Genomic DNA, 15,691 nt, shown 5'->3' with positions numbered 1-15,691 from the left:
CTGGAGTTTTTGGTCATTGGTTTTGGATCATGGAAGAAGCACCGTCATCCCAGAAGTGAAAAGTATAACTTACTTATTAAAGTAAAACTCATTTAAATTATATTTGTATAGTTATATGTATTATAATTTTCTAAAAGCACGTAGTCAATAGTTTGATTCCTTGTGGCTTTTTCAGGCTTTCTTAATGTTGTCTTAGCCTCCCTCTGTCTTCTGTGTTTAGCACCTTCCCCCTCTCTAAAAAAGGCCCTCCTTTCCATCTTCCCTGTGAGATCATTTGTATCCTGTCATCCCCCATCCCCTGCTTCTCCAGGAGCAGTGTGCTGAGTTGGGGGGAAAAGGGGAAGCTGCAGGAAAAGGCAAAAAGAACTATACTTTCAAACAGTTTTTTAAAGTACAAATTCAGAGGGCTGTGTTCTTTCTGACTTACTACAAGGATCCAGCAGTGAAGTATATCTTTAAGGAATGGTGACTGACAAACTCGTGGAACAGATTAGAGCCTGCACCTACCTTTTTTTGTCAAAGAGGGTTAGTCGATTAATATAATGAATTTTCAAAATATAGTGTTGAAGAATTTTGTGTTCCCTCACAAACAAGGGAACCTCAGTCTAGATCTCACATTATAGAAAGCTAACACAAAATCGATATTAAGTATCAGTAGAAAACCACAAAGTATAAACCAAAGCAGGTAAAGTTATGGTGGTATTACACTGATGAAAGATGCCTTCGATACAACACAAAATGCACAACTCAGAAAAGGAAGACTTTGTGTCTATTCTTTTGGTATTGTTAAGAGTTAAAACAAACACCTATGTAAGCCTTGTTCAAGAGAAAATGTTAACAAATTACATAACTAATAAAAATATAGAAATATGAAAATGTCTTAAACCCTATATTAAGAAATTAAATGACAAGAAATGGAAAATAACTGAATGGACAATTCCAAAACATGCTGTGTAAATGTCTATCATCATTCCTAAAGCTGCTCTGCACCATTCATCACTGGAAAATGCATATTAGGACTTTAATTAGATCCCTTCGTGTGCCTACTAAAGTGGCTAGAAATTGTTTACTAAGGTTTTGAAAAGAGGAAGTGTTGACAAGGATCTGAAACAGCTGGACTCTCATCTGTTATTAGTGATAATACCAGTTAGTGGTGGCTGAGATCAACAGTGGTAAGACAGCACAGTCACCTTGAAAAGTGGCTGACTGGCTTCTTCAACAGTGAAGATGCACTTTCCATGCAACTCAGGAATCTTGCTGCTGCCTAGCAAGGAAATAAAAACCCAGGTATTTAAATACAAGTATTTACAGTGACTTTATTAATAAACTCAAAAAAGTACATAAGGTATAGGGCTATGACTGCCCCTCAGTGGTAAAGTACTTCCCTGCCATATTTTAAACTCTGGATTCTATTCCTGGTAACATAAGAAAACTAAAAACTTGTTGTTCGGTACATAGCTAACAACCTATTATAATAGACTGAAGCTGCATAGCCAAAAACAGCTGCTCACCTGAGCTCAACTTATTTTCAAAATTATGCATAGAAAGAATTCTGTTCCTGTTACATTAAGTGAACGTCCTTCCATATGTGCTGGTATAGAATATAAGTATTCTTTCTTCTGACCTTTGCCTTCATGTGGACCTTCAGAGTTGTGCTGTCACAAGGGTCTGATGTCGTCTTTTCCTGTCCCCATGCCTATTAACTTCCTGCTACAGTAAAGAACATTTTAAAGGTCTTGGAGGACATTGAAATGAAATATAACAGAGAAGCAGTGAGATGTAGACTCCTAAGATATAAAATGGGAATTAGGTGACACAGTGTTGTCTACAAAGGCCTTGCTAGTCTGTCTTGATTTCTAAGCTGATAGAGGTTTTCAATAATGGATTGAAAATCTGTAGATGCTGCTCTGTAGATGGGAGCAAATTGCTTAATCTAATCTTTACCTTGTTCTAGATCTTGACATGTGATCTGATGGTGTGTGTGTGTGTGTGTGTGTGTGTGTGTGTGTGTGTGTGTGTGTCCAGAGTCAATTCTGCCCTTGTCTGGTCTTGTTTTGTTTTTTTACTTTTGTCCTTGATAAAGATTTAACAGATGCAAAATCGATTGTCTGGTGAATGGAATTTTCCTTTGCAATCCTTCGGTCTTCACTTAGCAGGTTAACGCTATTTAATATGAGTAGTAAAGATGCTCTCTTGCTCTGTCATAGGTAGAGGTCGCTCAAAAAATGTTTCACAGGGCCAAGTTTGTCCCAGGATCCATATTGTTTCTTTATACTTGAAAATCTCTGTGCAGCTTCTAAGCCTCACTGTGATAGCTTCTTTCATTCATCAAGACAAATACAGCATCAGTTGTGTGGCCCCTTTGGGGGTTGCATATTAGATATTCTGCATATCAGATATTTACATAATGATTCATAACAGTAGCAAGATTATAGTTATGAAGTAGCAACAAAAATAGTTTTGTTTTTTATTTGTGGGTCACCACAACATGAGGAACTGTATTAAAGGATCTCAGCATAAGGAAGGTTGAGAATCACTGCTCGAAGGGGACAGGATGTGAACATGTATCCCTAAGAGATGGTGTGACATAGTAGATAGGCAGCCGGGGAGGTTGTGTCCTGGCTAGGATTCCATTCTTTCTGTACACTCTGTTGAGCTGCTCTGACTGTGATTTTTTTTTCTCTCCAAATCTGCATTCACAAAATATCTTTATCCTCTTACTTTGATGCTTAGAAATTTCTGTAAACACAAGGAAAGTCGAATAGACTTTAAGAAAGATTCAGATGTAGTCCCAGGTCAATATTTAGGTTTAAACTGAGACGGTACACTCTGTGCACACTGTCTGTAGATTATGTTTTCAAGTCATGTCAAACACAGAACTGTATGTGAATAAGAAAAGAGAAAAATGTCTTTTCCTGTATTCCTGAGAAAGTGTGTGAAACGTGTATGGGAGGGGCATATGGACCCCACTGTAGCCTCTGGCAGTGAAGCAAAATTTGTGCTCCTATGATTTTGTTTGCATATAAAGTACTTATTAGGCGCATGCTCGCCTGCAGGAAAGGTCGCCTGCGAAGAGGGCGGGGGGGGGGGGGGTGGCGGAGGGCTGAGGGAAGAGAGGTCACCCTCCAGCACCAAGGTGCATTGTGGAAAGGAGGCAGCAGCATCCCGGGCGGGCTGGAGGTGCAACAGCAGCAGTGGAGGTGGCTTTAAATCCTCAGGGCCGCACACAGCACTGTGGAGCCGCGGGCCACTCCTGCCCCCAGCCACCGGGGCTTCGCGCGCCAGCCCCTCCTCCGCGCGACCTTCCGGAGCCAGCGGGCCCGCCCAGCTCCCCTCCGCGGCCCTGCGGGGCGGCCACGCTGCCCTGACGAGGCTGGGAGGGAAGAACTGGACCAGATGGCGGCTAGGCGGCCTTGCCTAACTTCTGCGCTGTCCCCAACTGCATGAAGAAGAGCAGCCAGTCTGACCTGGCCTTTCAGGTTCCGCGGGACCCAGCCAGCTGCCAGAAGTGGGTTGAGAGTTGTAGGAGAGCAGATTTAGAAGATAAAACACCTGATAAACTAAATAAACTATCGACTATGTGCCAAACACTTTGAGACCTCTACAATCTGTAGAACCCGTCCTTATCAGACAGTTCTTCGAGATAATGCAATACCAACAATATTTGATCTTACCAGTCATTTGAACAATCCACATAGCAGACACAGAAAACGAATAAAAGAATTGAGTGAAGATGAAATCAGGACTCTGAAACAGAAAAAAAAAAAAAAAATGAGGAAACTTCTGACCAAGAACAGGAAACTTAACAGCAATGCTCAAAACCCCAAAGCACACACAGGGAACCAGCAGGATGGAAAATGTGTTGCCTTTAACCCTTGAAGAGAAGTAGAACAAAGAGTACCTCAAATCTTTATTTGAGATTCTGATTCTCATGGGAAAGCAGAACATTCCCTTGGATGGGCACGAGGCTGAAGGGATCCCTGAGGGTCTCTGCTCCAGGTAACTTCCAGGGGCTCCTGTAGTGCTGCATCAGTTCTGGCGAGGAGGTCCTAAGGACGCGCTTTGAGACCAAGGCGGTCAGCAATTTATTCTGCTCTAAAACTCAGCAGAGGCAGATGCTGGAGATCTGTGAGAGCCGCACTTGGGAGGAGACACTCATCCAGCAGCTTGACTGCAGTGCTGTATTCACTTAATGAAGTGATGGAAAATATTGAAGTTTATCATGAGTTTTGGTTTGAGGAAGCCACAAATTTAGCAACCAAACTTGACATTCAAATGAAGCTCCCAGGGACGGTCCAGAGAACTCAGCAAGGTAGCCTGGAATCTCAGCTAACCTCTATGAGTTACTAGAAAGACACTCTCAGTGTTTCAACAGTCGAGCACATTATTCAGGAACTTAAAGATATTTTCTCTGAACAGCACCTCAAAGCTCTGTAATGCCTATCAGTGATGGGGCAGCTCAAATTTAACAAATCGGAAGAGCACTATGCTGAAGTGCACTATATACAGAAGTGACCTACCCAATCCTGACATGCTCTAGGCCGAGCTTCACTGTTGGAGTATCAAGTGGAAACGCAGAGGGAAAGATATTGAGCTCCCGTCCACCATTTATGAAGCCCTCCATCTTCCTGAGATCAAGTTTTTCCCTAATGTATATGCTTTGCATTTGCACATTTGTCCTGAGTATTCTCCCTGTGATGAAAGTTGAGAATGAGCGCTATGAAAATGGACGGAAGCATCTCAAAGCATACCTGCGGAACACTCTGACAGACCAGAGGTCAAGCAATTTGGCTTTGCTTAACATAAATTTTGATATAAAACGTGATTTAGATTTAATGGTGGACACATACATCAAACTCTATACAAAGAAATCAGAGCTTCCTACAAATAATTCAGAAACCATTGAAAATACCTAAAAGATTTTTTAAATGGCTTTTGTCTTATTTTACTGTTTGGAAGAAAAGCTGTAAGGTATAATAGGCCAGTTAATGACTTGCTGATAGACCTCCAGTTTCACATACCATTAGCTATTGGTAATCCATGTATTTAAATGGCCTCTCTTTGAACTCCCGTGCTTTCAATACCTGTCTGTTCTTCCAGACGTTGGCATTGGGAGTGCCAAAATGTCTCTCTGCTGGTGGCACTCTGGAAATGTTTAGTTAAAAGTCATTTTAGGGGCTGGAGAGATGGCTTAGTGGTTAAGAGCACTGACTGTTCTTCCAGAGATCCTGAGTTCAATTCCCAGCAACCATGGCTCACAGCCATCTCTAATTGGATCCAATGCCCTCTTCTGGTGTGTCTGAAAAGAGCAACAGTGTACTCATATACGTAAAATAAATAAATCTTTTTTTAAAAAAAAGTCATTTTAGATATGACATTATCACTTTCGATCCAGTTGTCAGTTATTAAGTTATCAGGTCTTTGGAAAATAAATTTTGTGAGAGAAATACATTTTATAATGTGTCATGATGAAATACACCATTGACTTTGACTTGGAGTTATAGGTGTTTCAGATCTGTGGTAGCAGCACTTGGGAGGCAGAGGAATGGGGATGACAAGCCTTAGGCCAGCCTGGACCACATAGTGAGAGCCTGTTTCAAAGAACAAGTGAGGACTGGGTGGAGCTTAGTGTGGCGCTCTTGCCTAGCATGTGCAAGCCCTAAGCTCTTGCCTCAGTACTGCAAAAGCAAAAACAACAGATTAGCTTGTAATGGGCAGTCACAGGAAGCAATGAGCAGCCTTCTGTGTAGATTGGGGCCAAAGAACCTCAAAGGAACAACTTAAAGTAAGAACAGCATAGCCAGGCCCTGTTGCTCCTCATTTGATTGTTGCTGTTTGCATCCCTTTGGTGAGCCCACATTTTCATAGGCTTGTTTGCTATTCACTTCTGCATCTTGGAGAAGACAGACCCAGAGGCCATCTATCCCTATAGGCAGCTGACTTGTCTGTTGTCTTCTCCTTCTTACATGACTATGTCTACTGCCTTGGCTGGATTTATAAGCAAAACCTACAGAAATAAATGTTTTGTGGTTTATCTAAAAATAATACAGAAAAGGTTGCTGTTATTTTTGGTGAATAAAATCAACTTGGTACACTTTATTTCAATCTAAATAAAATGTGGATTTTGTTTAAAAAATAAAGTACCTATCAAAAAAGACATTTTATTAGCAACTAATTGATTTTATTCTGCTTTTTGTATCTTGACATCTTTATGTAGGCTAATAACAGAACCCTGCAAGAGAAGATTTTACAAATGAACAATTTGGTTGAAGCCTTTGGCAATGCCTGCACTATTATAAATGACAACTCCAGCAGATTTGGAAAATACTTAGAAATGAAATTTACCCCTTCTGGAGCTGTAGTTGGGGCACAGATTTCTGAATATCTTCTGGAAAAATCCCGTGTCATTCACCAAGCCATGTAAGTGCGTGTCAGATATACCTTAGTTTCTGAGTAATTTATGTAAGAGCAAGGCTTATAGAGTTAAAAGCTCTACCAAATTACTCATTCTATTGGTAGCCCATTATATGTAAGTTATTTATTTTTGGAAGTAAAGAGACTCCCTCACCTGTGCTTTATTATCACATATATTAGCATTTGAGGGAGAAATTAATAAATGCCATAATAATTATGCTATGACATAGGAGATACAAACAGAGTGGGGAAGAGCAAGTAGAAAAACCTCATTTCTCCAGGCAAAAATCGATGAGGAATTTAATTAAAAAAAAACTCCACTTCTTCTTTAAATATAGCTATTATTCTTTTTCTGAGTAAACATAGATATTTTTATTTTCTTCTTCCTGTATTTATACACAACAGACTTAATAAAATATTCAGGAATGTTCTGCTGTGTGACTGTTTTTATTACTAGTTGATTTTAGATCATCAATACCACTCATATTTGCTTGTTGTTGTTGCTTTTCAATTCTAATTGCATTTTCATTAATTAATTAATTAATTCACTTTACATCCCAATTGCAGTCTCCTCCCTCCTCTTCTCCCACTCTCTCCCTCACAAATCCTTCCCCCAACTCCCCTCCCCAGTCTCATTAGAGAAGGGGAAGGCCCCAAGGGTACCACCCTACCCTGTGACATCAAGTCTCAGGTGAACTAAGTACCTGCTCTCCCACTGAGGCCCAACCAGGGAGGCCAGTTAAGGGAGGGGAATCCAAAGGAGGACAACAGAGTCAGAAAGGACAGCCCCTGCTCCAATTGTTAGGGACTCCACATGAAGATACAGCTGCATATCTGCTCAATATGTAGGGGTTCTAGGTCTAGCCAGTGCAGGTTCTTTGGTTGGTAGTTCAGTCCCTATGAGCTGCCATGGGCCCAGGTTAGTTAACTCTGTATGCTTTCTTGTGGTGTTTGACTCCTTGGGCTCCTGTGCTCTGCTTAATATTTGGCTGTGGGTCTCTGCATTTCTATCAGTTACTGAATAAAGGATCTCAGAGGACTGTTATGCTAGGCTCCTGTGTACAAGCATAACAGAGTATCATTAATCATGTCAGGGTCTAACTCTTGCCTATGGAATGGGTTTCAAGTTGGGCCAGTCATTGGTTTGCCATTCCCTCCATGTTTATCCCTACACATCTGGTAGACAGGACAAATTTTAGGTCAAAGGTTTTGTGGTTGGTGCCCCCCTCCCTCCACTGGAAGTACCACTTGACTACAGGAGGTGGTCACTTCAGTCTCCACAACCCAGCTGCTAGGAGTCTCAGATAGGGTCACCCCCATAGACTCCTAGGAGACCCCCCCTGCTCCCCAGACTCCCAGGACTCCCAGGTCTCATCCCAGCCCTCTCCTGCCCTCCCCACATCCCATACCTGATCCCCATCCCTGTTCCCCTCCTCACCCCCTCTTCCCTCCCTCCATCCACCTCTGATGTCTATTTTATTTCCCCTTCTGAGTACAATCCAAGAATCCTTACTTGGGCCCTCTTTATTACTTAGTTTCTTTGGGTCTGTGGATTATAGCATGGTTAACCTGTACTTTATGGCTAACAACCACTTATGACAACCTTCCATGCTTGTCTTTCTGGGTCTGGGTTGCCTCACTTAGGATGATATTTTCTCATTCCATCAATTCACCTAAAAATTTCATGATTTTTTTTTAATACCTGAATAGTATTCCATTGTATAAATGGACCACATTTTCTTTACCTATTTTTCAGTTGAGGGACATCTAGGTTGTTTCTAGTTCCTGGCTATTATGAATAAAGCATTTATGAACATAGTTGAGAAAGTATCCCTGTGGTATAGTGGGTATTTGCCTAGGAGTGGCACAGCTGGGTCTTGGGGTAGAACTATTCCCAAATCCTAAGAAACCATCAAATTGATTTCCAGAGTTTTTAATTATTTATACTTCCACCAGAAATGAAGGAGTGCTTCCCATTCTATACATCCTTGCCAACATGGCCTATTGACAGTGCCCTTTGCCTACAGAAGCTTCTCAGTTTCATGAGGTCATGTTTATTAATTGTTGATCTTAGTGCCTGAGCCATTGGTGGTCTCTTCAGGAAGTTGTCTCATATGCCAATATGTTCAAGGGAATGCCCCACTCTCTCTTCTGTTAGATTTAGTGTGATCAATTTTATGTTGAGATCTTTGATCCAGTTGGACTTGAGTTTTATTCAGTGATAAATATGGATCCATTTGCATTCTTCTGTATGCAGGCATCCAGTTAGACTAGCACCGTTCGTTGGAGATGCTTTCTTTTTTCCATTGTATGGTTTTGGCGTCTTTATCACAAATCAAGTGTCCATAGTTGTGTGCATTTATTTCTGGGTCTTCAATTTGATTCCAATGATGAATCTCTCTGTTTCTTATGTGTATACCATGTTGTTTTTATACTATTGCTTTCTAGTACAACTTGAAATCAGTTATGGTGATACCTCCAGTTCACATGGTTATTGTACAGGATTGTTTTAGATAGCCTGGGGTTTTTCTTTTCTGGTTGTTGTTTCAATTTGAAATTGAGAATTGTTTTCTCAAGATCTGTAAAAAAAAAAAAATGAGTTGAAAGCTTGATGGTAATTGTATTGCATATATAGACTGCATGGCCATTTGTTTTTTTAATGGCCATTAGTTAATCCTACTAATCCATGAGCATGGGAGACCTTTCCATCTTTGGATATCTTCTTCAATTTCTTTCTTTAAAGACTTGAATTTCTTGACATACAGGTCTTTCATTTGCTTGCTTAGAATTACAGGAAGATATTTTATATTATTTGTGACTGTTGTGAAGGATGTTGTTTCCCTGATTTCTTGCTCAGCCTGTTTATCATTTGTATAAAGGAGAGTACTGATTTCTTTGAATTAACTTTGTGTTCAGCCACTTTGTTGAAGGCATTTATCAGCTGTAGGCATTCTCTGGTAGAATTTTGGGGGTCACTTACATATACCATCATATCATCTGCTAATAATGATACTTTGACTTCTTTTTTTGTCCAATTTGAATCCCCTAGATCTCCTTTAGTTGTTTAATTGCTCTTCCTATTTTTTTAAGTATCATATTGATGAGACACAGAAAGAGTGGACAGTTTTGCTGTGTCCCTGATTTTAATGGAATTACTTTAAGTTTCTCTCAATTTAATTTGATGTTGCCTATAGGTTTACTGTATATAGTGTTTATCATGGTTAGGTGTGTACCTTGTATCCCTGATCTCTCCAAGACTTTTTACCATGAAGGGGTGTTGGATTTTCTCAAAGGCTTTTTTTTTTTTTTTTGGCATCTAGCAAGATGATTGTCTGAGGATTGGATTATACATTACTGATATTTTTCATTTGTGTTTCCTCCTTATTTTCATCATTTTTATTATTCATTCATTTTATATCCCAATTGCAGCCCATTCCACATCTCTTCTTCCCCTCCCCCTATGATAAGGGATATTATTTTTACAGAGAATATAAAGTTAGAATCTCTCATGTTGATTTCATGTTAAATATACTTCTTCATTACAGTAATATGTCAGCTAATTTTGTAGGAACACAAGCTCTTGTTGGTACATCTTTTACAATGCTAAGGATCCCATGTATATTCTAGGTGATTTTGTTAACAAAAACCTGATAAATGTGGTTTTAAAGGGTGGGCTAGGAATGGGTTAGTCTACCCAGAGTATAATATTTAAAGCTTAAGAGCCTCATAAGATCTTGACTCTGTAATATACTGTGTATGTGATTCAAAGCAGTTTATTTAACCTCTCTGCATGTTTTCATCATTAACATGAAAAAACATTAATTCATCCCTCTCCATTAAGATATTTCCTGTAGTAGATTTAAAATAATGACCACACATAATAAGAATGTTGTCAGTGCAGCCAAGGACAGCTGTAAGTGTCACCCATCACTGAATTATAAATACATTTAAAACATTATGAAATGATTTACAGTTTTCATTTTGTAACTTGATTTGTGACATGAGCTTTGTAAATGACATTCTGTGTCATAATGTCAAGAGGTTGAGCATGCCTGAACACCAATAATAGTTGTAATGGCTATGGTGGTTGCAGAGATTAGAAATGGCATCTAGTGAATTAAAGATACTTAATGAATGTCATATCACATTATTGATGAGTGCCCAAGTCCCAGAATCATGTAGGCACACCATATGTTTGCCACCTACCCACAGAGGAACCTATAGTCTTGTTCATGTATAGAAACAACCACATCCTGAAACTCTTTATTCTGTACTCATAATGGTTTTAGCCTTTCCTTCAACTAGGTGAAGAACTATGTGAGAGAAACCTGTTGCTATTTCAAAGTGGACCACCATGTTACACAATGTCAAGGCACATATTTCCAGCATCTTATATGGAATTATGGGCCAGAGCATCACTCATACTGAATACCATGAGAGCAATACCTTCTGGAGTAACACAATGAAATCCTGGGTTTGTAGTCATAAAAACAATCCCTTAATGATTATTCAAATAGTATAACATGTTCAAAAAACAGTATGATTAGGGTAATATATTTGAGGCATGTAGTGTGTTAAATAAGCTTTTTAGTCTTATAAATATTCTAAGAAACTGTTTTAGTTTCACTATATTACTTAGAAGGAAAAGAAAAAAAAACTTTAGGGCCCCAATTTGCCACTGAGTTGAACTATAGCTCAGATAAAATTAGACACCAATTACTTTGTAATTTCTATAAAATGGTTTTTTTTCAGTTTTATATACACTTTTATGGTCCTATTTGTCACTTTTACTCTTGTAAGAATTTGATTACAATTTTATACATGTATATTCTTTGATCAAAGCCTCCCATTATTCTCTTATCCCATTTCTTCTCACTAATGTCTTTCTTCTATCCAATCTCCTTCCCATTCTCACATCTTATGTGTATATGTGTGATAACTACTGTGTCTAGAGTTGTCTGTATAAGCATGGATGAGAGCAATTTGCTTAAGTGGGGGCAATGTACTAGTGTCTATACCAATTAGTGGTATGACTGCCCCTCCCCTGCATACTCTGTTTATAGCCTTATGAGCCCCTCTCTTATCCATGATGGGATGTTGATGGGAAGATCTTGTGCAGGTAGCCACTGCTGCTGTGAGTTTATGGATACAGGAGTCAGGTCATGGCCAGAACAAAAACATTTTATAGCATTCCTTCCCATCCTTACATTCATTGTGTCTTTGCTTCTGTATGTTGCCTGAGCATGGGCAGTATAAGAATCCAACAGTCATTTGTTCTATACACATTCACCAGTTGCAAAACTCTGGACTAACAATCCATCACTGCAAATAGAAGCAAGCTTATCTGATCAAGGGTGAGAGTGGTCCATAGGTATAAACAAGTGTTTATAGGGCAACATAATAGTAGTAAGTGCTCTTCCTCCGGGGTCTACAGCCCTCTTAGCATCTTTGGACAAATACACTGGAATTTCACTCAGCTAAAAATAAAATTATTAAAAAGAATTATGAAATGTATCGATAAATGGCAGAAATGGGAGGTACCCACACCCCACGAGACAAACCTTAGATCTTCTTTCTCATGTATCAATCCTAGCTTAGAATTCTTAGGTTTATGTATTTAAATGGGGAATGCCTACAGAGGCCAGGAAGTTAGGCTGACACCATTTAGAAGAGAAAACTGTAGTAAGGCAGGGAATATATATATATATATATATATATATATATATATATATATATAGTAGAGAAAAGGATTACTGGAGATGGAAAGGTTTCCATGGAAGTCGGGGAGAAAGATGGGGTATATTATTGAAGAGAGGCTAAACCCAAATGAACTGTGTATGAAAAAACTACATCAAAAACTAATACTTTGTAAGCTGATTTAAAAGATATAAGTTAAGAATTAGAATTTGAAAAGAGACAACCTGTATGGCTGCATACGTTGTTCCCAGAAGTGATGCGTTATTAAACAAAACTCTTAATACCCCAGAAGCCCCAGAATAATACAGACTATTGCCAATCCACTTAATTGTCTACCAAAACTAATGATAAGATTATACTGCTCCATACACTATACACTTTATTTGAAATCAAACTGAAACTGAGCTGTTAGCTTCCTCCTCAGTGGCTACCTTTCATTGTGCCAAAAGGTTCTAGCAAGTCTCTAGTAAGGAAAACCCATCAACAGCTTTGCCCAGCAGTCAAACCTTCGAGCTACAATACCAACTTTCCCAATGAGATGCACTTAATGGAATGACTGTTAAGGGGGTAGCCAACTGCTTCCTGTCTAAGTACCTGCAGAAAACAACTGCACCACTGGAGCCATCCAAGTGTTATCTGATTGAACCCGAGGCCTGCACTACAGAAGTACCTCAAAAAGAGTCCCACTCCATAGGAGGACCTTATGCACAGGAATCAAAAGCTGGTTAAAACCTATATTTGTTTCTATTTTAGTTCATTTGAATTACATTTTATATTCTAAACAAATGTGTTGTGATAGCAGTCTACAGAATGGGAAAATATCTTTATCGATTCCACATTTAACAGAGGGCTAATTTCCAAAATATATAAAGAACTAAAGAAACTAGAGAGAAACAATCCAAATAGTCCAATTTTTAATATGGAATACAGATCTCAACATAGAATTCTCAACAGATGAATCTCAAATGGCACTTAAAGAAATACTTGGCATCCTTAGCCATCAGGTTAATTCAAATCAAAATAATGCAGAGATTCCACCATACATCTGTCAGAATGGCTACGACCAAAACCACAAATGACAGCTCATGCTGGCAAGTATATGAAACAAGGAGACTATTCCTCCATTGCTGAGAGAAGTGAGAACTTGTACAGTCACTTTGGAAATCATTATATCAGATTCTGGTCAGGTAGCTTTCGGGAACCACTTTGCCCCTGTCCCACAAATGTTGGAATTATAATAAGAATGAGCATACATTCATACATGGGGAAGATTATTCATATATGTGGGTTCTGAGGATTCAAATTTAAATTCTCATGTTCACACAGCAAGCATTCTTACCCACTGATCCGATTTTTCCTCTCCATGGGTACTGTTTTTAAATTATAAATTTCAGTGGATTATATCAATCATGATTACAAAGAAGAAAGAACACGTTCAAAGGGTTTAACTGAAAACCCTATTCACAAGACAGAATGTTCGTCAAAGAACCAAGAAAGAGTGCTTAACCCAAACTGAATATTTTAGTCCAGATTAGCAAGGGCAAAAATACCATGCATACTCCAAGGCTTCTGGGCTAAGGGAAAAATCCGTCAGAGCTCAAGGACAGCCACAGCTGAGAACAGAGCCCCCACAGAACTGCACCCTCTACCAAGTAGAATGTGAGTCCATAAATCCTTCACTTGTCTCCTCTCTCTACAAGCCAGAGGACAAGGGGCTCAGGCCATGCCGTCTACAGAGCTGAGCATTGAGGAATGGGGGTCATAAAACAGAAGATTGGAAAGCCAATCAGAAAGGGGGGATCATAAAAAACGATTGAGAGCTAATCTGAGAAGCAGAAGGGAACCAGAGCAGACATGTATCTTAATTCAAGAAATTCACCCTCTTCTTTTAAGAGAAGTGATTCTTTCCTTCTCTCTTTCTTCTGCCCTGTCCTGAACACATCAGTGTCTGACTGCATTCATCTTTAGAGCATCTTTGTCACAATAGCGAACTAATAGCTTGTGACTTAAACCCTTTGTTAAATATAGTGAATTTTTAAGGGGAAAAAATAAAATAAGGCTGCTTGAGAGAAAATGAGCACATTGAAGACAATGCTAGATAATTCTCATAAATATAAATTATGGCCGTATCTGCTAGTTTTCTCCTGCAATGACTGGAGTTCAGCAAGCATTGATTGCATTACTCTCCCCACTCAGCCCTTTTAAAGGCTCCCTAAGAGTCATAAAAAAAAAAAACTGTCAGGCACTTTCTCTGCTGTTATGAACCAGTATGGCACTGTGCTAAGCATCCCATGGTCTTTGTGTCTTGCTGCATTGTCTCTTTCACACAGAAGGATACAGACTGAAACAACATACCAATTAATGCAAAAAGCTGAAATTTGAACATTGTGTGTTCAAAACCCCATATCCATTCATTCAGTCAGTCAGTCATCTATTTGACAATTGTTTATTGAATTTCTACTATGTGATGGACACCGGAGATTTAAAACCAACTTAGATTTGGGGGAAGAAATAGAGTAGTGGGTTTGGCTTAATGCTACTTGTATTCTAATATTAATTTGGGTCCCCAAAACTGATTATACAGAATGTCTGCATGTAGCTTCTGGAAACCTGTCCCCAATTGGTTCTGATTGGTAAATAAAATGCCAATAGTCAATAGCTGGGAAGACAGATGTCAATGTATAGTGCGTCAGTGGGGCCCTTGTTTGGGCACCACTTGTCAACATCTGGTGTGTTGGGGTCCCAAGAATAGAGCCACCTTAACTAGGACACAGGAGGTACATAGTCAAGTCGGCCAATGAATAGTTTATTGAAAGTTTCAGTATCTTTTATATGAAAAGCAGTATAAAGATTTTTCCCAGTTTCCAGTTTACACCTGGTGCTATTTCCCTAGCCATAGTTTTTCTTGCTTCAAAGTGACCCAAACCTCCTTACAGACTGAGGAATCTGTCTACAGTACAACTCTTAGACGTGCTGCTTCTTATAATTAAAAACAAAGTTACTTTCTCATGAGAATATGGACGGGAAGGTCACTTCCTCAGGTTTGCACCTCACTTGGCAGAACTCCAGGATTCTCTGCTTGAGAAAGTATGCCTCCTCAGTCTCAGTCTGCTGAAAATGACAAAGACTCTAGGTTGCCTCGAAGCTAGCAAGCTGGGAGCAGTCTTCTCATGCCATTTCCCTACAGACAGATGGGGTTGGGGGAGAGTTGGAATTTCCCGGACTTGGGACTGGAAGAGAGGAAGAAGGAAGGAGCTCCACCATGATGGCAGAGTGTGGAGGAGAGGAGAGATGCCATGCCTGAGAAGAGTGAGTACCAGACAGAGAGGCATGGCCACCATGTTAATAAGCCAGAAGAGGGCCCAGAGTGCAGTCCATTTGGGCAGCCCTCTGGGTCCAGAGCAGCCAAGACAGAATATAGAGTTTAGTAAGTAATAACTTGAGATTATTTCCAGCGGTAGATTAACTACATGGAGATTAGGTACTGGCCCAGTTATTGTGCTGACTAAGGCATATTAAAATATAACAACTGTGTGTCTCTTTCATTCAGGAACACAAACCATTAAGGAGGGTAGCAAAC

At 39.6% G+C, this 15,691-nt stretch overlaps 1 protein-coding gene and 1 pseudogene across 1 annotated transcript in view; both read left to right on the top strand.

The window, feature by feature from the left end:
* The window catches only part of Myo3a (myosin IIIA), a 232,111-nt gene that overhangs the window by 85,386 nt on the left and 131,034 nt on the right, over positions 1-15,691 (top strand). The window contains exon 13 of the mRNA XM_021155802.2: positions 6,218-6,420. Within this exon, the coding sequence (XP_021011461.2) occupies positions 6,218-6,420 (203 nt within the window). The remainder of the gene's footprint in view (positions 1-6,217; positions 6,421-15,691) is intronic.
* Positions 718-4,916, top strand: LOC147005963 (52 kDa repressor of the inhibitor of the protein kinase pseudogene; annotated as a pseudogene).

This window comes from Mus caroli, unplaced genomic scaffold, assembly GCF_978045245.1.
Source record: "Mus caroli unplaced genomic scaffold, Mus_caroli_1 scaffold_2, whole genome shotgun sequence".
Taxonomy (NCBI): domain Eukaryota; kingdom Metazoa; phylum Chordata; class Mammalia; order Rodentia; family Muridae; genus Mus; species Mus caroli.
Note: the sequence above shows the minus strand (reverse complement) of the source record. Positions and strands in the feature narration are given on the sequence as shown.